The sequence below is a fragment of the Nilaparvata lugens genome, chromosome X (genome assembly GCF_014356525.2).
Source record: "Nilaparvata lugens isolate BPH chromosome X, ASM1435652v1, whole genome shotgun sequence".
NCBI classification, from domain to species: Eukaryota; Metazoa; Arthropoda; class Insecta; order Hemiptera; family Delphacidae; genus Nilaparvata; species Nilaparvata lugens.
The window spans coordinates 2,819,371-2,844,263 of record NC_052518.1 but is presented as its reverse complement, the minus strand read 5'-3'; the positions used below and the strand labels follow the sequence as shown (position 1 = coordinate 2,844,263).

General features: G+C 32.2%; 1 protein-coding gene across 1 annotated transcript; it reads left to right on the top strand.

The window, feature by feature from the left end:
• Positions 1-1,839: 1,839 nt before the first annotated feature.
• Positions 1,840-24,874, top strand: LOC111057492 (the record flags this gene model as incomplete). The annotated part of the gene is given in 5 exon segments (XM_039442236.1): positions 1,840-2,088; positions 10,768-11,142; positions 12,464-13,443; positions 23,421-23,500; positions 24,732-24,874. Coding segments are annotated over 5 exon segments (1,711 nt in total), but the record flags the coding sequence as incomplete, so codon positions are not given.
• Between the last annotated feature and the right edge of the window lie 19 nt (positions 24,875-24,893).

The window sequence follows — 24,893 nt, the reverse complement described above, 5'->3', positions numbered from 1 at the left end:
CTAGATAATACATAATAGTATTAGCCTGCAAATATTTGGTCTGGTCAATCACATAAAATTCTTTATGCTATATAAAATTTAGGCTTTCAGTAGTTTTCAATTTTCTTCTGAAGAATGCAAGAGGCAATGATTTGAATTCTATAGTGAGGTCCACGTTATAATGGCAGTGTAGAAAGATAGGAGTAAAGGGTTGCCAGATCTCAGCCTTGCCACCCAAACAGCTGATACTGGTATATCTGATGAATTTAATTGTCCATTATTGTTGAAAATAGTTAATCATATTTTATTTGTCAAGAAAATATATTTTTTAAATATGTAATAAAAAATGTTCATGATTGAGATTGAATATTTTGTCAATTAGTTGAATTTTTACATTGTTGATAAACGATGTGACAACATCGCAAAGCATGAAGGAGATAGCGACATCTGTTTTGTTGAATGATAGACAAGGACAGCAACATCATTGCAAATCACACACTGCCATTATAACGTGGACCTCACTATAGTAGTGAAGAAGTTTGACAGATGTATACACAAGATTTTTTGTGAAGTGGTGATCCTGAGCTGTTGAACTCTCATATTATTCCTATTTCTGGTTTCACATTCATGAATGTCATGTTATGTTTGAAGGGACAGATTCAAGGATCCAAAGGTTCAAGGAACCCCACATGTCAACTGGAGCTTGTGTGTTCCATCCATGAAAGTCACTATTTAAATAAAAATATATTCAGATAACTACTATGTACTAGTTCAAAAATGAAGGCAGTCACTCTATTCTATTTTACATGACTAACACTGAATAAGACATACAAAGAATAGACTATTCATATACCCAAATTTGTAAGGGAAGAGTCCTCATATCAATATTACAAATCAATCCTGTAATTCAAGATTTTAAATAGATTGGAGGAATTAATCAAGAATTTTGACGGTATTAGTTGGATCAATCCAATATATTTTTCCATTTTTATTTTTCACCAATATATGAAAACAAAATGATACACAATTTATTTAGAACAATAAAGCCCAAGGTAAAAACCTGTGAGGGGAGAAATATTTTCACATGAAAACGTCACTCGAGAATATATCACCCGGCCTCACAACAGAGAGTCTATGAAATGAGTATATCCTGTTGATAAATGAAATATAATTGTATATATTTTAACAAGAGTAAACAGTTGATACCAATATGATAGTATAGTGAGGTCCACGTTATAATGACAGTATTTGATCAACTTTGGTTTTGCAATCCTTGTCTATCATTCGACAAAGCCGGTGGTACTATCCATTTCTAGGTCCAAAACGATGCCAATTATGTTTTCAACAGTGTAGAAATATAATTAATTCAGAGAATCGGCATCGCTCTTTTTCTATCTTTATCCACTGCCATAATAACGTGGACCTCACTATAGGTAGGCCTACATCAGATATACACCATCAGCTACCTTCCTTAGAAGGCAGTAGCCAAGTAAAGATTTGGCAACGCTGTTTTCCTATCTTTTCCACTGACATTATAACGAGGATCGTATATAGCAACATAATGCTCCATATCCTGTGGTTAAAGTACATTCTTCGAGAAACACACAGATCGTCTACTTTTGTTTCGAGCAATTAAAGTTTTTCTTGTTGCGTTCAGACATATAATGCTAAAAAGTGGTTGAGCAAAATTAAAGGATTCAATAATTAGATTATGAAACAATTAATTAGTTCAGAGAAATATCAAAATTATTCAATAATCACTCATTTTTATGAGAAAAAAACGTTTAAAAAACCCGGTTGGTGTTGGTAACACTTAACAAATATTTCAATGTGTTTCAACAAGCCGGCAAGCGGCAAGTGTTTAGCTGTTTACCGGTTTTGTTTACCAACAACCAGAGTACCAGAGAAAACTCCTACAATTAATTATTAATTATATTGCTATTTATTATTGCTATTATTAATTCTGTGCCACAACTATGTCTTCTAAAGAGGAAGCAGACAACAATCTTCAGAAATTCTTTCTTCCCATCGAATGGTCAGAAATGTCTGATTTAGAGAAGTCTCGGGCTCAAAACATTTTTGATAATTACCAAACGATGAAATCAATGGGTGAGAACTTAAATATTTTATTTATTTACTACATGAATTTCAATAGCTTATGATTTTTTATCATATCAATTTAAATTATTGCCTCGTTTTCAGTTTATGTATTTATTTTAAGATGCTTATAAACCTAACCTTCCTCAACCGAAAGGAAAGGAAAAACAGTACCGTAAGCGTACGGCATGGTTAAAAAATATAATTTTATTGGTCATTCAATATTTACAAAATATTCAACGACTTCGTTTAATTACATTTTTTAATCAGTATGATTCATGAACCAGACTCAAAAATACAAACATTAAATTAACAAATCATATAAACATAGATCACAGTTACTTGATACCTATATCGTTATAAGAGGAATGGTACCAAGTTTATTGAAAAGAAATCATTTACTATGTACAAACATTCCTTAATGAAGACATATTTTATTCTTGAATTGCCTTGAGAGCTGAAGTCTAATCGGTGAGAGCGACCTCTTTCATTAAAAAAAATATTCGATATCTTTAATAATAACTGAGCGGTCGCTCACCGACTAGACTTTTGTCTTTGATTGTATGCTAGAAACAATCATTTGTCTGGTGTGGAGTTTTATAACTTTATTGACATGAAGTGCCAGCTTTCTCTGAGGTTTGGAATGGCTGTATTGTGGTATTTCTAGTCCTTTAGATATTAAGCTAATTTAATCTTTGTCTTTGAAAAGAGAATGTTTAATTTCAATTTTAATGCTTATTTTAGTCTACATTTCATAGATCTTGGATTGCTGACATTGGCATCAATGTTTTGAACATGTTGTGTTATGTTATAAAAATTGGATACATATGATACATATCATCACCATATCATCATATGATTTTATCATCACCATAATTTAAATACACGAAATAGACATAGGCCCGGTTGCTAATCAGCCGGTTAAATTTTAACCGTGATTAATTCTACGAGAACCAATCAGAGAAGCCGTCACTTTAAAAATGTCTGATTTAGAGAAGTCTCGGGCTCAAAACATTTTAGATAATTACCAAACGATGAAATCAATGGGTGAGAACTTAAATATTTTATTTATTTACTACATCATTTCAATAGCTTATGATTTTTTATCATCTCAATTTAAATTATTTCCTCGTTTTCAGTTTATGTATTTATTTTAAGATGTTTATAGGTAAACCTAACCTTCCTCAACCGAAAGGAAAGGAAAACAGTAAGCGTACGGCATGGTTAAAAAATATAATTTTATTGGTCATTCAATATTTACAAAAGATTCATCGACTTCGTTTAATTACATTTTTTAAAATCACTATGATTCATGAACCAGACTCAAAAATACAAACATTAAATTAACAAATCATATAAACATAGATCACAGTTACTTGATACCTATATCATTATAAGAGAAATGGTACCAAGTTTATTGAAAATAAATCATTTACTATGTACAAACATTCCTTAATGAAGACATATTTTATTTTTGAATTGCCTTGAGAGCTGAAGTCTAATCGGTGAGAGCGAACTCTTTCATTAAACAAAAATATTCGATATCTTTAATAATAACTGAGCGGTCGCTCACCGACTATACTTTTGTCTTTGATTGTATGCTAGAAACAATCATTTGTCTGGTGTGGAGTTTTATAACTTTATTGAGATGAAGTGCCAGCTTTCTCTGAGATTTGGAATGGCTGTATTGTGGTATTTCTAGTCCTTTGGAGATAAAGCTAATTTAATCTTTGTCCTTGAAAAGAGAATGTTTAATTTCACTTTTAATGCTTATTTTAGTCCACATTTCATAGAACTTGGATTGCTGACATTGGCATCAATGTTTTGAACATGTGTTATGTAATAAAATTTGGATATGATACATATCATCACCATATGATCATACACCATATCATCATCATATGATTTTATCATCACCATAATTTAATTACACGAAATAGATTTAGGCCCGGTTGCTAACCAGCCGGTTAAATTTTAACCGTGATTAATTCTACGTGAACCAATCAGAGAAGCCGTGACCTCAAAAACGCCTTCTCTAATTGGTTCTCGTAAAATTATTCACGGTTAAAATTTAACCGGCTGATGAGCAACCGGGCCTATGTCTATTTCGTGTATTTAAATTATGGTGATGATAAATATGTATCATATTTATCCATTTTTTTACATAACACAATATGTTCAAAACATACAATGATGCCAATGTCAGCGATCTAAGTTCTATGAAATGTGGACTAAAATAAGCATTGAGAGTGCAAATTACACATGATTTTAACATTCTCTTTTCAAGGACAAAGATTAAATTAGCTTTAACACCAAAGGCCAAAGCATTACCCTATTCCATATGATAGGAAACTGTGAATCTGTGCGTAATAGATATTCATCAGCACAAGCCTTTCAACTGGTATCATAATGACATACACATAGTCTGCGAAGCATTATAAGCCTTGAGAGTTTTACAGACAAAAAATCAATGCGCGCCTTATATGACAGACATGAGTCAATCATAACACCTAGAAACTTGAGAGATGTAACATCCTTCTGCTTTCTGAATTTAAAAACTATATCTTCTAGAACTTCTCATCATTAATAAACATTATTATTAGCTGTACTGCACCCCAGTCCTTTAGAATAGAATAACTATGATTTCGCTCTTTTTCAAAATCAAATTTTGAGTCTGAGGACTCACAGAATCACCCGACTCCATGCTGCTTATAACAACATTAACAATAGGATCATTTGTGCTTCTTCCAGCCCTGAAACCAAATTGCTTATGTGTGAATATATTGTGGGAGAAAACAGGTGCAATTGGTTTGTAGTTACTTTGCTCCTTTCTAGAGCCCTTTTCAGGATAGATACAACCAGCAATAATATATTCATTGATTGAAAAAGCCAGTCCCTCATTTATTTTATCATCTGCTATCTTAAGAATTGATTAAGCATTTAGACCATAAATATACACACATTACTATTACTTGAACCTGAAATTGTATGAAAAAAGTTTTCAACAGTTACTCGCTTAAAAGTGAAATTCAAACATGTTCTTTTCAACTTACTATAATAAAAGCTGTATTTTCAACACTAACTGGTATATCATGGCTCAACTGCGAAATATGTTCAACAAAGAATTTATCAAAGTCCTCAGAGGTCAACTTGTTATTGAGTTCTATTACTACATTTCTGCTTTCTGAAATTAAAAATGATATCTTCTAGAACTTCTCATCATTAATAAACATTATTATTAGCTGTACTGCACTCCAGTCCTTTAGAATAGAATAACTATGATTTCGCTCTTTTTCAAAATCAAATTTTGAGTCTGAGGACTCACAGAATCACCCAACTCCATGTTGTTTACAAGCCCACTAACAACATTAACAATAGGACCATTTGTGCTTCTTCCAGCCCTGAAACCAAATTGCTTATGTGTGAATATATTGTGGGAGAAAACAGGTGCAATTGGTTTGTAGTTACTTTGCTCCTTTCTAGAGCCCTTTTCAGGATAGATACAACCAGCAATAATACTTTCATTGATTGAAAAAGCCAGTCCCTCATTTATTTTATCATCTGCTATCTTAAGAATTGATTAAGCATTTAGACCATAAATATACATACATTTACTATTACTTGAACCTGAAATTGTATGAAAAAAGTTTTCAACAGTTACTCGCTTAAAAGTGAAATTCAAACGTAGTCTTTTCAACTTACTATAATAAAAGCTGTATTTTCAACACTAACAGGTATATCATGGCTCAACTGCGAAATATGTTCAACAAAGAATTTATCAAAGTCCTCAGAGGTCAACTTGTTATTGAGTTCTATTACTACATTTATTTTTTGTGAAATTACAATTTTCCATATAGCTCTACTCTTATTAATATAACTACGTATAATTTTATTGTGATACAAAATATTATTGTCTGAATAATATACAAAATTATAAAATTAAATTAATATTCAATGTTTTAAGATTACCATCATACCACTCACTGTTTTGTTTGACATTATTAGATCTCAAAGATTTTCGTTGATACCCCTGTGGGTGGGGGAAGCTGAGTCGAGCATCAGACTTGAAATACTTCAAGATCAGAATACACCCACAGTATCCCTGCTTGTCGTAGGAGGCGACTAAAAGGGACCCGCGTCCCGAAAGGGACTCGGTGTCGCTGGGCCAATCACCCGCATACTTAAGGGGAGTCAGAAGGGCCTATACCACCAATGTTAAATTGGTCAACTTCAATGTACCTTTTTGATATTTCCACTGGAAATAGACTTACAATTTTTTTTTAAATGAAAGAATGCATCTTTACCTTCAATCTGATTGAAGGAATTTACTCTAAAAACATTTTTCTCTGAATACATTTTTTTAAGAAAAATGTATTTTTTCCAATTATTTCAATCTATTATCAATATCTCTGCCAATATTGAAGATATGATTAATCGCCTCCATCACTTTTTAGAGTAATGCCAATTGTACATGTCTGCAAAATTTCAAAGCTCTATCTTCAACAGAAGTCTCAAAAAAGGAACATTTATATGAAAAATATAGTATTTCAGGAATCGCATGTAATTTTTCTAAAAAAAAAATGTATTCAGAGAAAAAATAATTTTAGAGTGAATTTCTTCCATCAGATTGAAGATAAACATGCATTCTTTCATTTAAAAAAAATTGTAAGTCTATTTCCAGTGGAAATATCAAAAAGGTAAAATTTAGTAAGTTTGTTTTTGTAAAATAAGATGTTATGTATTGATTGTTAGCAAGAAGCAGTTGACATCCATGGACAACATGAATCTTCTTCACGTTTGAAACAATTTGGAGTTTGATCGTACCTGATGAATAGATTTTACATCATGTTCACCCAACATTCCGGCTTCAACATCTCAATATTGAAGGGAACGATACCAGTAGAGCTGTATGTATACAGTAATTAGAAAGGGATTAATGTGGATGTGGTGAATTGCAGAATTACAAGCAGAGAATGGTTAACGTTTACATGAGCATGCTTCTATTTGCATTGTTATTGCACTGTTTGATGAGTATTTCTTCAAAGATATTTAAAAAAATTGTATTGGCTTTGTACTAATTATTTTCATTTGCTGTGCATTCTCTACACTCTGATCTAGTTAGCTTGTTATTGGTGTTCTTATAGGAATGAGTAGTCTCTTTAATACATTGAAATAAAACATTTTTGTTCAGACTTTATAATATAAAATAAACTCACAGTCCTAATCTTCTCAATAATTGGAAACTATTAACGGTATATTTATTTATATTTTGTGAATCATCAATCAATAGTTTCAATTTTGTTATGGTTGCAACGCGGAATGGATTATTATTAGGATTTGAAACTTGAAAGAGTAGAGAACACGGTACATAGAAAAAGTTAATAATCATGGTTGAGAATTATTTTATTTTTTGTTCATTGTTTTGGACGTCATTTACTGGGCTAGTTTCAGTTAGTAAATGAATATTGTCAGAAAGCCTCTCTAAGCTTTAAATAATTTCATCTTGTCTGACAAACATGTCAGCGGTAGATTCAGTTCTCATATTAATGAAATGAAGATATGACACCAGTTCAATGCTAGTCTACGATCCAATTAACATATGGCTGTTGTTCGGTACACTGTTTTTCATTATTTAAATTGGATAATCTTTTCAAAAAATTGTTAAGATCATTATAAGAGTGAGAAAAAGTGGCAACTAAAATTGTTAAGTGGTCTAATAAGCGAGTTATGGGTTGTTGAAGTGCTAACTTTCCAGATTCCGTTTTCTTTCCAGATCATAAACGGTTTCGACTATATTATTAGAACTTCTCTTAAAAATTCAAAAAATGAATCTTTCCAAACTAAAACATTTTTTCCCCATTTCGTTCATAAATAAAAAAGAAACATTTCTTTGTAAATTGTGCATTTTGGCATTAATCGCGAAAAAATGCATATTAGAACAAAGCCAATGATATACTAAATGTATTAAAAAAAACTCCAATGGAAAATTCGAAACCGTTTATGATCTGGAAAGAAAACGGAGTTTAGCACTTCAACAACCCATAACTCGCTTATTAGACAACTTAACAATTTCAGTTGCCACTTTTTCTCACTCTTATAATGATCTTAACAATTATATTGAAAAAGATTATCCAATTTAAATACAAATAAAAAGGTTTACCGTACAGCCTTGATATTGTTAAAACCCAATAAAACATTCACATGTTTGATTTTATACACTAACCTTTTTGGACTGACCTTTGATTCTATATAAAACTCTTGTGAACTGTTCTAGTATAACTTCACGTTCACAGTGGCTGTTATTAGTTTTGCAAACGTCTTTTAATAAATGAAAATAATTAGGATTTATTTTTATCAACTTGATAGAGCTTCTACTCTAAAAGATAAGCTTTGAATTATTGGCTTTACTTCTTACTCATCGTGTTTCTACTCTTTATTCACACATACATACCTAATAACTGGTGACATCCATTCCATGCTGTATTTCAGTTTATCCTGCTTTTCACTTTTCCGTTGTTTGTGTTTATTAACTAAAATTATAAAAACATTTCAAGTAATACTAACATATTGCCGCAAAACCTAACCCCTCAACCTTTCATTTTATCATTAAATCATAATAAAATAGAACCTTTTACATTTTGTTAAAGTAATTTCATAGGCAGGATGAATCGAAGTGTAGCCGAACTGATAACTATAGAGTAGTCCACGTTGAAAGATATAGGACAACAACGTTGTTGATCCATTTTATAGTAGACAGCTGATTCCTGTATGAAATGTAGATTAACTGTACATTTATTCATATTATGATAATAACTGTTCATTTTTGTTTATAATGATCAATATTATATTTTATTCGTCAAGAAAATATGATTTAATATTGAATTTTCATAATTGAGAGGAATATTTTGTTAATTAATTATGTTTTTTATCGTTCAACAACAATCTGGCAAGGTTGCAGAGCTAGAAAAGGATAGCGCTATCTGCTTTGTCTAATGAAAGACAAGGATAGCAACACCAATGTAAATCAAGCGCTAACTTTATAACGTGGCACCTACTACTGTATATCAAATTATTCATTACTATTACCATTGTTGATAGATTAACATTATTTATCATTTACAACACATACCAGCACTCTTGCAAATAATCTTTATTTTTGTACATAGATGGATAGGTTAGTCTTTATTTTTTTATTGTTGCAGCTATATAAAGCTTTTGTTGTTTGTAGCATTTTTATTAATATTATTTTAAGACTTGAATACTTCTAATTTTGTACATTGTGTATTGCTGGTAAAATTTAAGAGAATGTTAGTACCGGTACCGTATCAATAGAATAATAATGGCAATTTATATCATAGCTCTCGTAAGCATAACTTATTATGGTTTGAGTTTCATGTGTTGTGATTTAATTTTTCTGTCGTTTTTCTTGTTTATGATGTTATATTTTATCAAAATTTTATTTGTAATATTTTAGAACCGAAAATTGCACTCTGCATGTAGAACTTTTTGTATGGCTACTACTGCAATTTGTAATTAACAAAAGTGTTGTATTTTTCATATTGTGATGTAAATTGTAAATACAGAAGGTTTTATAATTATAGAGCAGCATATATTTCAAAAACATGGAAATGAAAATTTATTAGTGATCAATGGATTACTTTTCTTTAGCTTGGCAGCAAACAGGTTAGCTGTGCAGTTGCATGGACGTAACATTGAACTATTTTTGCAATTTCGCTGATATTTTTGTCTTCAACATTCTCTCTATTCTTGTTATTCTATTATCCTTGTTTACAATTCCGCACGTTATCAGATGTAAAATTTAATTCTATTACATGAGAAAAAAGTTCTTCTGTTGAAGTTTTACTGTACTGTACAGTTCTAGGCTTGGGTGATTTCACGTGGTGTGGCTCTATTTTTTTATTATTTATTACTAGTAAACTCTTGGTTCTTTGACAAAAATGTTCATATTCCTTTAATTGGTGTATAAAAGATATAGGTAGTAGATTTTTCACTTACATATTTTCATGTTGTTCTTCATAGTATCCAAATGATTTTTTAGTTTGAAAGCGGTAAAATTAGAAACGAATTGTAACAGGCCTCGAAGCAAATAATATTGTTTCATTGCAATTTCATTTAATATAGCAATATTATAATTCAATAATAAATTACCAAAACAGTGGGCCAAAATAGAAATCTATCCGAATACCTTGTATCCGGCCTCTATCTATTTTTAAAAAAATGTATCAACAGCATTATCTCCTTTTGTTTTGAACTTTACTCAAGTTCGCCCACTGTCTTGGTCATTTATTATTGAATAATATTGCCATTGTATTATTGTTTATGTGATAATAATTGTAATGGAAAAGTCTATTCCAATATTTATAGGACAATATTCTTTTTGTAAAAAAATGTATTTACTAAGAAAATATTCGTTAGCTAATCATAGTTGAGAAGTTAACTCCAATTTCGCCCAAAAAAATTTGGTGTAAAAAATAAAAAGATTCATTTATATAAATTTGCAAACAAGTTCTGATATTTACTTGTTTCTTATTATTTGTTATACAGTGTTGGCTCTCCTGTAAACTTGTGTGTAATGTTCTAAATAATTGTATCGTGATTGACAATATCCTTTTCCACTAATACCTGTCTAAATCCACTATTATAAAATGTTTTCATGTTGTTTTATTACAGGCTTACAACCACAAGAACCCTACTTCATAAAAGATTACAAGAAGAGAGAAGAAGAGAATGTTGCAAGAATAGCCAGGCTGAAAGCAACATCAAGCAAAAGAGTATACAGGGTGAATGAAGGGGCAAGTACCAGTGGTAGCTGTCGTAGCACCATCACTAAACCATTGGCGACGAATTCGGATGTGTCCGCATCTTTCTCATCTCAGAGCAGAAAAAAAACTGAACCATCCATTAATGCGGACCTGCCTCGTAGCCTCAGTGTGCGACTCGATATTGAAAAGTATTTCAGTGATAAGGAGTGGGCACGCAAAACTCAGCTGGAGAGGGATCAACTACGAGCTCAACTGGAAATGTATTCGCTTAATCGGACTTTTGGTGAGTGTATATTTAAAATAACTCTAACCCTCGTTCATCTCTTTTCCATTTGTTTTTTTTTATCTTATTCAACGATTCTAACTAATCCAATCGAATCTTATTTTTGTCCTCCTTCTACTCCTCTTTGTTGTTTTTATTCTGATCGCCATCTCCCCTTTCTTATCCTGCTTTTCCTTATCCATTTCTTCCTTTTTTGTTTTACTTCCGTTTCCTCATTCACCTCTTCTCTGTCATATTTATTCAAACTCCACTCTTATTTATATTTTTCATCAACTGCTTTTATTATTTTTATCAACTTTCTCTCCTTTTCTCTTCCTCTCAACTCATTGTTACACATCCATGCTGTTCTTCCTTTTCAATTCTCTTCTTTTATCTACTTTTTTATTGTTTAGTTCTCAACTTCTTCTCAAGAAGAGGTAAGGCATGATTAAAGAATTCACTATTTATACTAGAAATCCGTCTGTAAATAACAGAAAACCTAACAAATAAATTATAAAAAAGAGAGGAAAAATAAAAAATAATAAATTTTTTGATCTTATATCATGTTTTTCACTTAATAATGGTATTTCAAAGACTTGAGAAATTGAGGTAGGCGAAAGTCTTATATTATATATTTTTGAACTATAGCATTCAAAACGGTTGAACGGCCAAGTTTATTTTTCCCTCTCTTTTCTACGAAAATCTGAAATCAAAATTCCTCTATCCCCATTATTGAACGATTCAAATTTCGGTAGAGATGATTGAAAAGTACGGCCAGCGGGAATCGCGTTGCTCACAACAAGTGTGTAGTGATTTTGCACCGAGCCGTTCAAGGACACAGGTGAAATCCGTAAGTGTGTAGGGCCCTTAAGGTCAAAGTAATAGATAAGTTGGTGCTACCAGCTAGAATTGCCTTCAAGAAACCTCACGGGGCCACTAATGAGGGTAATGAAGCGGAATCAGAGGACAATAAAGTATGCTAGTCGAGAGTTAGAGGATGCACCTTTTTGGAACAATAGCCCAGTACACAGGTAGCGCGGTCCCGTCTCGTTTCTTTTACCCTTTTCAACAACTCTATTATTTATGTTACAACTCTATTATAACTTTTATTATCTCTATCAACCTCCCCTTCTCTTGACTTCCTCTCCGGCAACCTCCACTCATTGTTATACATCCTTAACAATCATCCGCAATAATTCGTTACACATCATTCCCCAATCACCACTTTATCAGCAATGCAAATGAAGGTTCTTAAAATCATCCAAGATACATTTTCTATAAAAATATTTGTGATTTTTCAATATTTTCAAATTATTGATTTGTCTAATTTCTACCTTCACAGGAAAAAATCCAGAGCCACCTTCCTTTGTGTTGGCCTACAAAGAACAAAAAGTCAGGCATTTACAGAAAATTCGTGAGGAAAAACTGTCAAATGTTGGCAAAGGACTCAAATTTAAAAAAGCATCGAAACCGTCAGATAATGCTGAAGACAATAATCAACAAATCAGCACTAGCATAATTGAGAATAACTCTCAAAATATTCAAGCTAAGAAATCTGTAAAACCGGTTAAAAGTTCCAATGATAAACAACGGAAATCTAAAGAAGAAGCTCAAGTTCATGGTCCTATGACAGTATCCCAGATTGATGATGTTTTGAAAATAATAAGAGATAGTACCGTAGAACCCTCTCTAATAAAAAAATTAAAGACGAATGGAGAGATTATAAAAATTTTCCAGTATGAATCTTTTGAAGGATCAGTTTTAAGGAAAAAATTTAATCCAAAGACACTTGGAAGACCAATTCAAATTAATGGTGCCAAATCTCCCAAAGTCGTGCAAATTCTTCTGAAAAGAATTGAAACTAATAAAAAATCTGGATTAAGTAAAAGATTGCAGAACAAGTCAAATTCTGATATGCCTATAATTGAAGTTAATGAAGACGGCTCGTTTTCTGAAACTCGTGCTGAACTGGAAATATCAAATAATGAACCAAAAACATCGAAAAATGATCCAGCCTCACAGAGAGAATTGGACAATATATCTTATACTGAGACATCTAGGAAAAACCTTGAAGTTAGTAGCGACAGTTCGGTTTTCAAAATTCCGTTGGTTCCGAAAAAACCTACGTCAAGCACAAGTAGACAGGTCAAAGTAGCCGAAAAAGATAAGCTAATGCAACTAGCTGCTAATGGAGCTTTAACAGGAAATAATTATAAACTCCGAAAGAAACTCATCAGGAAACAAAGTGCAAAACTTGGAGAGGAAAGAAGAAAGGAATATGAAGAAGAAATCGCGAGAAGAACAAGTCGAGAATATATATGGGTAAGTGTGGATGAAATAACATAACTTGTTAATTCTATTGACTTTCTTTATTCAGGTTGCTAGAGGGTCAAACTGGCTGTCATTAGTTTTGTGCAAATGTTAAATATAGATGTAGAATGTGTGACACTATTGACCTGTGATAATAGGGTCACATATTTGCGCTACTCTACAAGCTGGAACAAAATTGTTCTTTGAAAAAATGTTAATTATATATACAGAGTGTTTCTGAGCTCCCTACCAATATTCTAGGGCATTGTTCCTGGATACGAAGCATATATAAATATTTTCAAACTGTCCAAAAGTCATTAAGTTACGCACACAGCCGCCATTTTGTTTTTTTCACCTACTATTTTTTTTAAATAATGGTTTTACATACGGGAGTGAAAAATTGCAGATTGACAACTAGGCAGAGCAACAAAAGAATTATGACAATTTTTCATGAAAAATAAAAAATGGTGGCTGTTCAAAATGTTGTTTCTTGAATTTATAGAAAAGAATTATAGTACCCTTTGAAATTAATAAAATAATAGAATATATATAAAACACGTTCACGTTCATTAAAACTCAGTTTTTAAAAAGAAATTTTATTTGCAAGAAATACATGTTAACACATCAAGTGGCTGGAGTAGACTAACTAAAATGAGCGCGCTGAGAGCGACACTAAGCGGTACTGACAAAAATAGTAGTCAGCACATCAATTGTTTAAGTTTACATAATTCCTCCCTCCTTAAGTTTTTTTCGTCCCGAAAAATAAATTTGGGACACTCAAAAATTACAAAAATTAAAATGAAGTTACAAATTAAAGTTTACTAACTTAGATCTAATTTCTAGGTGGTACAATATAGCTTATGGTAGGGGTTGATGATATTGATACTTGTGTATCAATTCGGTAATTTAGTACACTGGTTGGCTTCTTAAATTTGTAATAAACGATTATCAAAATTACAAGAAGTATAAATGTACTTAAAACAAAAATTACAATGTGGCGTGTCTTAAGGACGAAAGAATCTTCAAAATTTATAAAATCAAAATCTCTAGGTTCAATATCATCAAGTTTACTAACATCTTTCAAATCGATAAGTTTAGTATGAATTTTATTTGGTACATGACTTAATTTTTGTGCATATGTGGTAACTGAAGTAAACGGTAATTTTACATCTGTCATTTTATCATTGATATCCAGATTGATAAGGAAAGATGAAGGAGTATTTATAGTGTCATTATTGATATTAATTTGATCAAACTTATATCCTAAAATACAATTACAATTTTCGAAATAATTCATAAATGGTCTATCATTAATTATTTCTATTCTTACACAGCTATCCAAATCCTTATTATTTACTACAGACAAAATACAGTTATCATGTATAATTTCTCCTGAAGTACAGAAAGAAATAGAAGAGAATTTTTGACAATTGGTCAGTTTCCAAAGCTTTTTGTTTTGAGACACAGATATCGATTTTTCTTTTAATTTCATGGTGTGAACTTTTGATTCCATTTCAACAGGATAAGACAGAAGGTCATATTTTTCAAATAAATAGTTTAATTTCGGTAAATGGATTATGTAAGTTATAACAGATTTCGATAAAATACAAGTGCTATTACTAATTTCCCATAAATACTGGAATCTCTACTAGCTAATGAATAATTCTTATAATTAATTAACCTACGAAAATCATCAAAGCTCAAAATTGATGGATGAAGTTTCCCTTCTTTGCAATACATCAACGAGTTAACAACATCATTTATTTCATCATCCAACAATTGTATAGTCAAAGTAATTAAGTCAACAGCTTGCATATTTTCGACAATATTGGCAGTTTCGTTAGTAATATTTTCTAATGCTTTATTATTTGAATTAATATGCTCAACATCGAAATTAAATTTCTTAATTAACTCATGGTTCATTTCAAAATTATGTTCTTCATTTTTAACAAGATGTAATTCATTATTTTCTATTTTATCAATAACTTTGTCGAGGTGTTCTTTGTCGTCAGCAGTCATAAGTCCTGTCAACCATGATATGGCGTTTCCTAATCCGTTCATTAGTCCACGTTTTACCTTTTTATTTTTATTTTCAGAAATAATTTCTAATTTAAAATATTGGTTGAGTGAAATTTTCTTCAAAGATTCAATAATGTCAGAGGATATGTAAGCGACTTGCAGATTATTAATATGAGTCTGTAATTTCAAAGATTGTATTTTAAGGTCAGTCACGTTGGTAAAATGGATAACTTTGTTGAAAGTCCTGGGAATAATTCTGAATCGTCAAAACCTGTAAATTCATCACTACTTTCCATCATATTTACATTGAAAGGCCGTGAGAGACAATCAGCAACACAATTTGAGCGACCTTTTATGAATTCTACGGTGTAATCATACTCTTCCATTAACAATTTCCATCTCATTAATTTAGCATTTGGTTCTTTTAGAGAATGAAGCCATTGGAGTGGCTTGTGATCTGTTCTTAGGGTGAATTTTCTTCCATACAAATATGGCCTGAAATGTTTCACTGCCCAAGTTATTGCCAACATTTCTTTTTCAATAGTAGAAAGATTTTGTTCAGCGGGATTGAGTGTTCTAGAAGCGAATGAAATTGGGAGATATTTATTGTCAGTCATTTGACTAAGGACCGCCCCTAAGCTTACATTGGATGCGTCTGTTGTCAAAATATATGGATCATTTAATTTAGGTAACTGCAATATTGGTGCGTTAGTAATTGCTTCTTTCAGAAAATTGATAGCTTCAATGAATTTAGGATCTTTTGGGTTTATAATGGATGTTTTTCTCAATGCGTTAGTTAAAGGTTGAGCTATTTTAGCGAATCCTTTTATCATTTTTCTGTAGTATCCTGCCAAACCTAAAAATTGTTTTATTTGTTTAGTAGTTTGTGGAACGGGAAAATCTTTTATTGCTTTTACTTTTTCAGGGTTAGGCTGAATGCCTTTTTCCGAAACTATGTGACCTAGAAATAGAAGTTCTTTCTTAAAGAATTCGGTCTTGTCCAATTGTATTTTTAGTTGATGAGTTTTCAATCGTTTGAATACAACGTTCAGGTGTTTCATGTGCTCTTGTAAGCTATCACTAAAAATAATAATATCATCAAGATATACAAGAACATTTGGTAAATCACAAAATATCAAGTTCATTGTCCTTTGAAATTGAGGTGGACCATTTTTCAACCCAAATGGCATTCTGAGAAACTCATAATGACCATTTTCAGTACTAAAAGCTGTTTTTGGTATTGATTCGGGTTCCATTTCAATTTGATGGAATCCTGAAACAAGGTCAATAGCCGAAAAGTACGTAGCTCGACCGATTTTTGAGAACAAGTCTTCAATATTCGGGAGAGGAAATCTATCATCTTTAGTTTTGTTGTTCAATTTCCGATAATCTACTACAAGACGAACTTTGCGTTTTCCTGAAGCATCAGGTTTCTTCGGCACAACCCATAAGGGAGAGTTGTACGGAGAATTAGACGGTCTTATTATCTTTTGTTCGAGTAACTTGTTTATTTCATTACTAATATCCTGCCTAAATGAGATAGGATAGCGGTAGTTTTTTGAATAAACAGGTTCTTCGTCTGTAGTCACTATTTTATGCTTGAGCAAGTTAGTAGCAGTTAATATATCACCTTCGAATTTTATTATTTCGGGATATTTCATAAGAGTACTAATAATGCATTCTTTCTCTTCTGAGTTCATATGCTCAGTTCTCAATAAAGAAGTGATTTCGTCAATGGAGAGGGGATTATCGATCATCTCACCCATGTACAATTCACATTCTTCTACAGAAACTGTTTCGATACTCAACGTTTTGTCACAATCAGAAAAATATTCAATCTCAATAAAACCATTCCTATCAATATCAGTTACAATATTATACAACTGCAATTCCTTAATACTAACAACACATAGCTTATCTGATGGAGTGCAAACATTAGTTTTAATTTTCAATTCATTCCAACCTTTGTTGATTTCAATATGATTCATTCCTAACAGTGGTATCGTGCAATCTTTCGTTATGAGACAATTGGTCTCCAAATCAATTTTTGCTTTCAACCCTTGCAATGTTTGCTTTCCAATAAGAACATCATAATTATCGCTAAAATCATACACATAAAATTGTTCATCTTTATCAACACCAAGCATATTCTTAAAATTAATATTTACACAACCTTTTCCATTAGATTCACCAGCGGGTGTACGAATTTTATAATCACAATCAATTATTTTTGTCTGAGGAGGAACCATTTGAGGTTTAATGAAATTATATTTACTACCTGTATCGATCAAAATTCGTGAATCATTGTAATGAATATGAGGCAAATCAAGAGAGATCGTATTCAAATCTAATACTACGTTTTTGGATTGTTGTTCGAGCCTACTTCTAAAAAATGATTCATTTTCTCGCAAAGGTCACTTACAGCATTTTCCATAGAACTCATTCTAGCATTCATGCTTTCAAATTCGGAAAACTCATTTTCAGAAGATTCAATATTGTGAACTGGAAACTTTTGAAAGTTGGAAACTGTTCTCATGCTCACATCGTTTGATTTTTGATTCAAATTCTGGTTGTTATTATTGAAGTTTGCATTTGGATTACGATTGAAGTTGTGATTTTGGAAACTTTGTCCATTACGAAATCTACTTTGAAAGGATTATCCTCTGTTGAAATTATTTTGAGGCTGAGAGAAATTTCTCTGATTGAAATGATTTTGAGGTTGAGAAAAATTTCTCTGATTGAAATTGAAATTACGATTTTGAGATTGAGAAAAGTTTCTTTGATTTGAATTGTTTTGGTTTTGAAACTGATGGAAATTTTTCGGATGCGAATTTTGATTGGAATTTGACGAATTTTGTTTTCCTTCAGATTTACTGAAAGTTTGATTCATTTGTGCTACATCAGTAGTAAATCCTAAATGTTTCAAATAAGCACTACTCTTATTGATAATAGCCTGTCTTGCATCACTGAGGTCTTTGATTCCTAGCGTTTGTAGGTGAGCTCCAAGCTGGTGGTTGATTCCTTCGACTAAAATCATTACAATTTGTTTATCCAACTGAGATGAGATAGTTTCAAGAATTGGACCAGTTAGTCCATCGAATTTGTGTCTTGAGATAATCACGGTTCTTTTTTGTTGCAGTCTATTTATGAATTGAATAGGGTGTTCTTTTTGGTGTGATTTCATAGCAAGCAGTTCCATAGTTAATTGTTCTACTGTCCTATTATCAGCAAAGTTGTTTTTCAAAACATCAATCAAATTTGAGAGGTCATCTACTGTACTGTTGAGGATTACATCTTTAGCAGGTCCATGTAATTTGTTTTTACAATAGTGAAGGAGAATCCAATGATTGTCTGCTGCTTCCGCGATACGATTATTACAATAGTCATTTTTCAATTTTTCGACAACTTCGAGAAAGCTAAGTAGTTCTATTGGGTTTCCTGTATATTCAGGTATTATGTGTAGGTGATGTTTCGCAATTGGTCTTGAAATAATGGGGTTATCCATTGTGCTTTCACTGTTATCTTCACTGTCACTGATTGTAGATGTAGAAGACGTGTTACCTTGAACTGTGGAGTTGGATACAGCTGCAGCCAGAGCCAGGTACGATCTTAACCTTGGCCGGTAATCGATAAGAAGTTTATGGTCTGGTCTGCTATCCTTCTTGCCTTTCTTCCCCAGGATGGTGGTTGTTGGTTGTTGGTGTTGATGAGTCACTCTTCCACTTGACGGTCTCAATGATGGTTCATATCAGTTGCGACCCCGACTTTCGAATTTTCCGCGATCACTTGTGATTGATAATTGATCAATATAAACTGGCGGTTAAATGAACAGCACAATTTTCACGAAAAACTCTTCAGGGTCCCTGTTCGGGCGCCAAACACGTTCACGTTCATTAAAACTCAGTTTTTAAAAAGAAATTTTATTTGCAAGAAATACATGTTAACACATCAAGTGGCTGGAGTAGACTAACTAAAATGAGCGCGCTGAGAGCGACACTAAGCGGTACTGACAAAAATAGTAGTCAGCACATCAATTGTTTAAGTTTACATAATTTATATATAAATACAAAAAAGTAGCCCTGAATTCATACATTTTAAAAAGTTATTTCCTGAATAACCAAAAAACCGTTGATTTAACAAAAATTTTCAAGAATAACTTTTTTTGTTGAATTTAAATTTAAATACAAATCGATTGACACCTTATCTGTCAAGATTGAACGAATAACAAGTGAGATATGGCAGCTTTAGTGATAAAAGTGACCACTGAAGGTTTGTTACAGTGCACACCGAGGCATGCTGATGAAGTCGCCTCAATAATGCAACAATCTCCATTTGCATTGCATGTTATTAGTAAACGATTTTAGATTACTTCAAACAATAATATAATGTTGCATAACTCTTTTAAGGTAGGTCACCTATCTCTCCACTAAAGACGCCTTATCTCACTTAATATTCGTTCAAATTTGAAATTTGAATTATAAGTTAATTAATTAATTATTCTTGTAATTTTTTAGTAAAATCATCGGTTGTTTGGTTATTCAAGAAATAACATCTTGAACAGCCACCATTTTTTATTTTTCATGAAAAATTGTCATAATTTTTCTGTAGCTCTGCCTAGTTGTCATGAAATTACTCTGCCATTTTTCACTCCCGTATGTTAAGCCATCATTAAAAAAAATAGTAAGTGAAAAAAAAACGAAATGGCGGCTGTGTCTAACTCAAGGACTTTCGGACAGTTTTGAAAATATTTAGATATGTTTCGTAGCCAGGAACAATGCCCTAGAATATTGGTAGGGAGTTTGGAAACGATTTATCAATCTAGACTATAATATAAAAAAGAAAAGAATCGGCTTATACATGTACGGGATAGGAAATACACAAATGACAGAAATGCATCATCACGTTCGAACTAATTAACTTGAAATTTTGCATAGATTTTTAATTAAAGAAGGATGGTTATAGGCCTTTTTCAGTTGGTCAAGATTGCATTTTACAACACGATTTTTTTCCCGGTGCAAAGCAAAGGTTACCTGCTAGATTTAAATAAGAACTCACAGTACTGATATCAGCTATCCTCCATAGAAGGCAGTGGCAAGCCAGAGAATCGACAACTCTGTTCTCCTATCTTTCTTTACAGCCATTATAACGTGGACCTCACTATAGAGATATTTCGGCAGTTGAGCTGTCTAACACAACTCCTGCATAAGTAATCCATTCCCACCGCATATATATTGTTTGACAGTCTCTTTTAGTTCTCACATAATCTAAATTAAATGATACTCTCATAATGTTGGTATTTGAATAAAAATAATTTTACCTCATGAATGGTCACCATTATCTCAAAACAGCTTAGGCCTAAGGACGAAATAGACGCGTTTTCCACTCGTTACAGAGCGCATGGCCTTTTATGGCAAAGACTGACTATACGTGCTGAATCTCGGCGTGAAATGACCTGCTGCAAATCTAAGACGCTGAATCTGCATTTATTCTGCCAGATATTACTATATGTTGAATATGCGCCGAAAAATTCCACTCGTAGTCAGACGTAAAAAAGACAGCCTTCACGCGTATTTTATTGGTTTAAGACTACCCAAGTGATAATTATAATTATCACTATAATTATAATATTCCTTCTCCCTCTGATTATCTTCTGTAATTCTATGCTTTGAACTATCAACAATTCTTCTTTTATATTACTCAGCACAGACAAGATGATCCTTGTATTTGATGAGCCTTATTGATACACTAAAAATGCACAATATCTGTTGCTTAGCAAACCATGCTTTCATCATCCATGCCTCAACTATTCTGATTTGTAACTACTCCCTAACAATGTATTTTGGTGACATAGTCACACTGAAAGATAATCCTAGAGAACTATTGAGTCATGTAAATAATTTCTTTGTTAATATTGGAGAGAGTATGGCTAACAAAATATCTGAGAGTCTGAATAAAAATATTAACGAAATTATAGCAGATAATGTACCAGAATTGCATGTACAGAGTAATATGTTTCTTTTCCCCATAGATGAAAAGGAAATAATAAACACAATTGATTCTTTACACATCAATAGTGCACCAGGCCTAGATGGATTAGATAACAGGACCTTGAAAGTAATAAAAGATTTAATTTCTAAGCCTTTAACTCATATTTTTAATCTGAGCTTGTTATATGGTACTTTTCCAAGAGCAATGAAGCAAATCTGTGTCAGACCTATACATAAAGCAGGCGATAAACTAATTATTAGTAATTATAGACCTATTTCACTGATTAGCAATGTATCAAAAATTTTAGAAAAACTAGTTAAATCAAGATTAATAAGCTTTTTAGAAATTAATAATATTCTTTCTCCTAACCAATTTGGCTTCCGCAAAGGTATAAGTACAGAATTAGCTGTACTAGAATTATCAAAATTTGTAACTAGCAATTTAGAGGAAAAGAATAAATGTCTAGCAGTATTTTTAGATTTAGCAAAGGCCTTCGACTCTGTTTCCCATGACTTATTAATAAAAAACTTGAGGCAATAGGTATAAGAGGAGTGCCATTTGAATGGTTCAGATCCTACCTCAGCAATCGACAGCAAAAAACAAAGGTTGAGAACCATATGAGTGCAGAGGGTTCCATGAAGTTTGGAATACCTCAAGGAACAGTTTTAGGACCAATTTTGTATTCGATCTTTGCAAATGAGTTGTGCTCCATTCAAATTCAAGGTAGAGTTATAGCCTTTGCTGACGATACAGCACTCCTTTTTCAAGGAAAAAACTGGGAAGAAGTGTTCCAAACAGCAGAGATAGAACTCACAAAAATCACTAGTTGGTTAAGAAATAACTTATTGTCATTGAATTCAGAAAAAACAAAATTTTTAGCTTTTTCTTTAACAAATAGCACAAAACCACACATGACAACAATGAAGCTCCATAATTGTGATAGAAATTGTAACAATAATTGTAATTGCCCACTAATAGAACGCTCTGACAATATAAAGTATTTAGGAATAATAGTAGATGATTCATTGAAATGGAACAAACACATAACATATACCACTGCCAAAATAAGGAAGCTTATATACAAATTCTATCAATTAAGGCGTATCATAGACAAAGAAATGTTAAAAACTGTATACTTAACATTAGTTGAATCTCTTTTAAGGTACGGTCTGTTAGTTTGGGGTGCAGCTAACTTCAGTTTTATAGATCCATTATTTAAAACACAAAAACGCATTTTGAAAATAATGGGAAACAGGGAAATCCAGTTTTCAACTGTAGAATTATTTATAGAAAATAGAGTACTCAGCGTTAGGCAATTGTATATATTGTTGTTATTAGGGTATATGAAAAAACATCAAAATAGGAACCATATCATAAATCATAGCCATAATACTAGAATAAGAGAACGTTACAATCAAGAAGTACCAAGAATGAATACAGCGTTTGGGCAAAAATCACTAGGATATTTAGGGCCTACAATATCTAATAGAATACCATTAGAAATCAAAGGAGAGGAAAATTTCAATAGGTTCAAAAGAAAAATTAGACATTGGTTATTCAGTATTGGGATACAAAGTAGTGAGGAACTAATAGTAAGTAGGATTTAGATTTAAGCAGTATTCTTTTTAAATAAGGTAATTTATATGTAGAAAATAGTACCTCGGTTTAGTATCTTTGTACTAGGTGATGCTTAGGGTAATAGATATAGTTTTAGATTTTTGAAATTTTTGTATTATCTGTTGTAGCATAAATTAGTATTAATTTGATGATAACCTCGACACATATATTATATAGTGAGGTATCATTTTTGTAAACACTGAATATTGTTATATTATTGAAAATATATGAAAAAAATATGTAATGTATGAATTTATGAATAAACTCCTCTGGATGTGTCGTCCAACATCCAGAGAAATTATTAATTATTATTATTATTATTATTTATACAAATCATAACATTAGTTTTTTTGTTTTATTCGCAGAATGATTTTTTCAACGAAGTCAGCAGTTTGACTTTTGAAGAGACAGATGACTTATGCTTCACTGCCGTCGAACAAAAACTGTAAGTTATTTTACTGAGTTTTCCAAATTATTTTAAAGTTATAATTAGTTAAGTAATTATAATTATTAAAGAGGATAATTATGATGATGATGATGAGACATAAAATGTGTGACCCTAGTGTCGTGCCTTTGCTGAACAAACCCTTCAAATTGTAATAAACAATCCGAGCTAAAAAATGGTTCTTTGTGAAAATGTTAGTTTTTACTTAATCCAAAATATATTTGTGTGCTTTCATTGCAGTTGTCCTATAGTTGAAGGTGCGTTCCGACCCTCTGCAAGGGAGTGATATTGAGGGGCAAATAAGCTCATAACATTCAGTTAGATGATGCATATTATTAGTACTTGAAATTTGTTAGTTTTTCTTTAAAATGTCCGCGTATTTCAACTGAATAGAATAGTGTTTAGGGTTTTGGAATAATAATGACTTATGAAGGTTGCAAGCTACAGTTGCAAACTGCCCTATGTTGTGATTTAGATCACATTGCGCCTTCAGTTTATTCGAGGTCTATTTTATTCTAGGTGTGAATTATCAAGGGGTATTATTTGTCAGATAATTTAAAGTTTTAGTGGTAGAAAAGGAAAGGGTAAGGAAAGCTAACCAGGCATACTACCAAATAAGCAGGACACTACTTGGGAAAAGAGAGATAAGCCAGGGAACAAAAATGAAAATCTATCAAGCAGTTTTTAAGCCCATCCTAATGTATGGAACAGAATGCCTGACACTCCTAGATAAGCATAAAAGTAGAATTACCTCCTCAGAAATGAGATATTTAAGAAAAGTCGTTGGAAAGACAAGGAGAGACAGAGTGAGAAATGGAGTGATCAGAGATACTCTAAAGGAGGAAGAGCTGATCATTTCTGTCCAACGAAAAGCTTTAGGTTGGTATGGACATGTCACACGAATGAGTGAGGAAAGAAAAGCAAGGATGGTAATGGAAGCAAGACCGGAGGGACGTCGAGGCAGGGGCCGACCACGGATGGAATGGAGCGAGTATGTGGCGAGTATCGCGGCTGGAAAGAGAAAGACAATGACGGACGTTAGGAGGATGGCCCAGGATAGAGTGCAATATAAGAAATGGCTGGAGGCACCCGACGCTTAGCGGCATAAGGGGAAGAAAAAGAAGAAGAAGAAGTGGTAGAAAAGCCGTTCAAGAGTTGACTTCCTAATACAGGGTATTCCCATTTCTTTATTTATTGCTACCATTGTAATAATTGAGTTGCTCTTTTTCAGATCCCTAACAATTTATCATTCTTGGAAAAATGAAGTTCTTGCCCCTATGGCTAGTGATCTATTGGACGAAGAAAAAAGTAAAATAGAGGCCGAAGATGAAAAAAAGAAAAAGAGGAAAGAATGTGGGGAAAAGAAGAAGAAGAAGAAGAGTAACGTGAAAAC